Below are 5228 nucleotides of genomic sequence, written 5' to 3'. Positions count from 1 at the left end.
TTCAGCCGCCCCGCGACGACGGCCACGACGCGCTGCAAGGGGGTCCGGGCGGCAGCGGGCCTAGTGAAGAGGGCTGCAGGGGCCAGGGTGGGCCAGCAGGCGTGCACGCGAGCGCTCATGCTGCGCGGCAGGCTGACGGCTTTGGATGGACACACATGGTGAGGGCGCGCACCCCCTGGCCCTTTTCACACCCAAACCTGCAGCCCCTCAGCCTCACCTCAAGCCTCTCGGCATCACATCCCGCAAACTCCTGCGGGACGTCAAGAGTTCGAGCAGGGCTTGAGAATGTGGCCACAGGTGCGTGCGAGTGTGTGGACGGTGATCGACCCGCTGCGCACCAACGGGCTGTGCGCAGCCGCAGCCCAGGAGGCATGAGCGCCTCTGAAACAGAGCACGGCCCCGTCCGCCTGCGCCCGTGACAGTGCTTGATCTGGCTCACCGCGGCGGCGGCGTCCAGCATGGCGGCGGTGGCGGCGTCCAGGCCGGCGAAGGTTTTGCGGCCAACAATGTCCGCAATTGTTGGTGCCTGCGGGGCCAGGGTCGTTGCAAGGGTGTGTGCGGACCAGGATCAGCCGCAGCATTGGTGACGGCTGCTGCAAAGAAGCGCCCTCGCACGGTCTTGAGCCAGGGGGTGAGTAAAATCAAGCACGCGACTATCTGCAAAACAAACGCGGTGCGTGTGGGAACACGCAAAAGTGGCGCACCTCGGCCGCGCCGCCAGCCCGGCCCCGCTGCAGCCGCCGCGTGGACGCGCGCACGCCCTTAAGCAGCGCAGCAACGTCGTCCCCGGTCAGCGGCGACCTGTCCACTGTCACTGCCAGCGCGCACAGGGCCGCCGCGTGGCCTTCGCGCCAGGGCCCCGGGAAGCTGCACCGCGCCAGCGCTCTGTTGGCGCTCAACACCTCCTGGGAAGGCAGAGGGAGGGAGAACGGGAGGAAGGGGTCCAGGCAGTCCTTTTGCGCAGGGCACAGTCCCTTGGACGTGCTGCGGCGCATACCATTGAAGAACATGCCGCAGGGCACACTGCGGGAGAGTGCGCCTGCCAGCACCACCGCTGCTTGCCCGCATGCAGCACATCCGCCCCCGCCGCACCTGAATCAGCTCAGTCGTGGCTAATAAGGACCTGGTGGTCTCCTTGGAGGCCTCCATAGCCGTGGGCGTCCACGGCTTGCTACGCAAAGAGTTGAAAGCGAGTCCCAAGAAACGACGCGCGGAGGTGGTCCCCTGGGACCGACTGACGACAGTTACTGACCTATAGTAGCCCGAGAACCAGCGTGATGGCTCCGAAGCCCGCGATGAGAGGCCGGACCGGGCACAGCGGGCGAACGCGAAGGACCTGAGCAAAAAGCCGAGAATTTGAGAGCACAGGAAACTCTCAAAAAGGTTGAAAATTTGCGATGCAGTATCTCTTAGGCAGCGCAGCGCGTTCCTGAATCACCAACTGGGGTGTTGCTGTGCACTGGGCCGGGTGCTGGTCAACGCTCGGTCAACTGCATCCAAGTGATTGAGATGATGTGCTGTAACAGCCGCATTATTCGCACAGGAAGTGCCTCGCGCAACCCCTCACCGCACGAGACCCACCTGGAGAAGGCTGCGCCGTCCATGCCGTAGAGCTGGTTGAAGCCAGGCTGTTTGCATGCCATGAAGCCAGCTGCCGCCGCCGGGACGCCAACCTTCGAGCTGGCCCATCTGCCCGCGAGTCGCAAGATTCACGCGAGCAAGCTGACAACCTGCATGCTACCCCTGCTCCCATCAGCCCGCTGACAGCAACGCAGCCGGGAACCCTGCCATTTAACGGCGCCCACAGGAGCGCCATCATGCCGCACAACTGCCATCAACCTTCACCGACGCCGCATGCAGGGGGTCCACAACCCCGACGTAGCCCATGCCACCCACCTTGTCCGCCACCTGGGCTGGCCCGCCGCGCCGCACCCTTCGTATTTTGATGTCGACCGTCCAGGGCTGCGGAGCAGCCAGCAGGCTCCAAGGCTCATGTCATTGTAGCTGGGCCTGCGCAGGACACAAACACAAACACATGCACAGGCTCACACGCTGGCTGCAGGTTGCATACGCCCCTGCTGCCCAAAGGCGCTTGTTGGCAGTGGCGCGGGTGGCACGCCCACAGCGGTGTCCAACGGCTGTGGGCACATGGCACGGTGCTGCACCGCTATGCGCCATGCTGGAGAGACACCCGCGGCAGCTCACCCAAGCAACTTGCCCAGGCTACTCGCCGCACAGTATGGGCCGGGGCGCAGGCCTGGCGGCGCGTCCAGCGCCACTGAGACGCTTCCAGCGCACTGCCGCCGGCAAACCAAAGCTGCATGGCGCCTCGCCATTCGCCATGCGGTGCCATGCAGCGCCAGCGCAAAGCCGCCGCCCTCGCTGGACGGCCCCTGGAGAATGCAGGCGTGATGCTGCCGCCGCCGCCGCTGCCGCTGCCGCTGCCGCTGCCGCTGCCGCTGCCTCAGACCTCCTCCAACTTGGCACGCCCCACCAAGCCACCTGCAGCACTTGCGTTGGCGAGGCGCTGCTCCAGCAGCATCCCATATCGGCAGCACGCCTCACGGCAAGAGACTCCATGCACATTCTGATGTTATAATGCTGATTGCGGCAAGGGGCGAGTAGATGGCCCGGCTCGGGGATCGGTTGAGCGGGAACTACCGTACCTAGCGTGGATGCGTGTTCATGATTCTTAAATGATGGTGCTTGGTCGCTTTGTAAGTCCAACCCTCTGCGGCGTTCCATCAGCCATGGCGGACGGGCGCAGCCGAGTGACAGGTGGGTGCAGGAGAGGGTGAGCACAGTGGCTGACCGCTGCTGCCTGACACCTCAGGTGGTGTACCCTCGTTGCCATGGCACCCTGCCTGAGCGGCTGGCTCCACTTGGCAGGACTTTGAGGCCGTTCAGAGCCTCTATTTGCCCCGACAGGTTGAGCGCGCTGGTCACCTTCAGGACCAGAAAGGCACCTGACATTGTGGGCCCTGGTCGGATCCGATGCCCAGGTGGCCAGCCAGCTGCTGCAAGTAAATGTAGAATGGATCCAGCTTTTCTTTTGGCCTGTTTTGAAGGAGGTCTAGGTGCTGGCAGCTGGTGCTGGCATGCGGCGTCGTGACGATTGTGGGCACCCACAAGCCCCGGCCCAGCCATCTCTTCCAGCTCTAGCATATTGAGCTCGCCAGCTAGCTACATTTACCGTGGCTGCAGGAGCCAGGGAACTTGATCACATGCAACGGTTACACCACAATCCCCAACGCGCAACATGAGCCACACGCTGTCTGGCGGTTCTGGTGGCGGCCCCAAACACTAATGCACGTGGGGAGGAGGTGCAAACTCTCGCGTAATAGACGGGGGAGCAGGGGAGCACAGGGTCACGCAACGCCCTGACAGGGATAGGTGCAAATGCCGCGTTTGTGCGCCGCATTAATTGAAACAGGCCAACGCGTGCGAAATAAGGGCGTCCCCGGGAAACTTGTGTGCGCGGTGCCGTCGGCCCCTTGAGACGGGTCTTGGCGTGGCCCGCCCCTGAAACGCGGGCCGATGGGCACGCGGGTGGGAATGGTTGGGCTTGTCAGCCCATATGCGTGCGCGCCTCTGGCGAAAGGGCTTTGATGTGCGCCCCAGGTGCCGTCCCAACATGCCCATTATAAACAGGAATGCCGCTCTGGCCAGCACCACGGCCGCCAAGATGCTAGAGCGAGGGATGTAAGTAGTGGGCACCTGCCTGGCTGCCTGCATGTTTGTGGCTTTGTGCAGTTCAGTGGAGGGCGTTTCTGGTGCGGCACAGTATCCTATTCGCGTGCCAGTTGCCTTCGGGAGCTTGATTGTTACAGCCACTGAATCAGCCAAGGGTTGGCGTGCTGCTTGGGCGGCAAGGGCGACCAACTCAAAAAAATGTGAGCCGCTGTGGCTCACATTTTGCAAGCAAGCACACACCCACGCTCGGACCCAAGTGTGAGTGGGTGGCACGCATGCATGCACGCACGCAAAGAGGCGAGGGGGGCACACGTGCAGTTGGCTGGGGCACCTCAGCGGGGTTAGGGGGCGCCCATGGGGCGGGCTGCCAGCTGGGGCTCCAGGGAAGCCGCTGTGGGCTTTGCGGGCTTCAAGCGGGGAAAGCGGGGCGGGCACGGAGGCGCTGGCGTGGGACAAAAAGGCGCCGTGCGTGTGTTCTGTCCTAACAGGGCATATTTTGGAATGAAGGCAAAGGGGCAGCGACGCGCGTGCGTTTGCATTGGAGCCGAAGGTGCCTGACAGCTGTCGTGCGCAGTGGGCGCCTGGCGTGGCTGGCGCCTGGCTGCCTGGATGGTGACGCGCTGCACGCAAGCTGACCCCAGCGTTTGACCGCCAGTGCTAAATCCTGCTAACAAGAGCAATCATGCATGCTGGGCTGAGCTGATCTGGCCTGCTGCAACCATCTACGAAAGAACACAAGCAATCCACTTGGGAGCGCTTGGATGAGGGGGCTGGGCACATGGGAGGGCCCGACCACTGCATCCAGCGGGGCCCGGCGGTGCAACTCCTGAGAGGCCTTACTCATAGTTGGCCGGGAAGTGCTGAGCGGGGTCTCACCCCGCTGAGCGCCTGGGCTTCCGTCCGCCTCAGCAAGGCTTGCCGTCGCGCCCGCTCTGGCTGCCAGGCCCCGCAAGGGTGTCGATGCGGCTCGCCTGCGCATCGACGCGTGCAGTCTGCTTCTGCACCTCCTGCTGGCCAAGGATCACAGCTGTGAGCTCGCGCTGCGACCCCCTGAATTCCTCCCTGAGTTTCTCCTGGATCTGCACCTGCCCCTCCTGGATTTGCGCCAAAACACTGAACAATGCCGCTGCCCCGGCGACAGCGGCGATCGGCACGCCGACTGCCACCACCGCGGCTGCAGCCGCAAATTTCACTGCCTCCACCTGCGACGACTCCCCTCCAGGCACGGACAGGGCAAAATGCAGGGCTCCCTGCACCCAAGGCAGGGGAGAGAGGGTTGGAAGCATCGGGGCGGAGTTGGGCTGTGCAGCCGTGGGGCACAGGGGTCGGCTGGCACCTCAGCGGGCCCCGGTGGCGCCCACACAGGACGGTGGCGCCCACACCTAATAGGGAACAGGTCAAACGCTGCAGCATGATATGGAGATTGCACGGCGCGCAGGCATCGTGCGAGCTGCCGCCGCCTGCCCACCTTCCAAACGACCGCCCCCAGCCAAAGCGCCATGCCCACGAGAAACATGATCGCAGCGACGCCCGCA

General features: G+C 64.1%; 2 protein-coding genes across 2 annotated transcripts; both read right to left on the bottom strand.

Moving 5' to 3' along the window:
* Position 1: 1 nt before the first annotated feature.
* Positions 2 to 1149, bottom strand: MNEG_10169 (hypothetical protein; the record flags this gene model as incomplete). Its single annotated transcript, XM_014041360.1, has 4 exons — positions 2 to 73; positions 440 to 526; positions 705 to 905; positions 1093 to 1149. The coding sequence occupies 4 exons, from the start codon at positions 1147 to 1149 to the stop codon at positions 2 to 4; spliced, it is 417 nt and encodes a 138-aa protein (XP_013896814.1).
* A 3449-nt stretch (positions 1150 to 4598) lies between these two features.
* Positions 4599 to 4943, bottom strand: MNEG_10168 (hypothetical protein; the record flags this gene model as incomplete). Its single annotated transcript, XM_014041359.1, has 1 exon — positions 4599 to 4943. A coding segment is annotated over one exon (345 nt), but the record flags the coding sequence as incomplete, so codon positions are not given.
* Between the last annotated feature and the right edge of the window lie 285 nt (positions 4944 to 5228).

Source organism: Monoraphidium neglectum (assembly GCF_000611645.1).
Source record: "Monoraphidium neglectum strain SAG 48.87 unplaced genomic scaffold scaffold02207, whole genome shotgun sequence".
NCBI lineage: Eukaryota > Viridiplantae > Chlorophyta > Chlorophyceae > Sphaeropleales > Selenastraceae > Monoraphidium > Monoraphidium neglectum.
The sequence above is the reverse complement of the archived record's forward strand: the minus strand, read 5'-3'. Positions and strand labels throughout refer to the sequence as shown.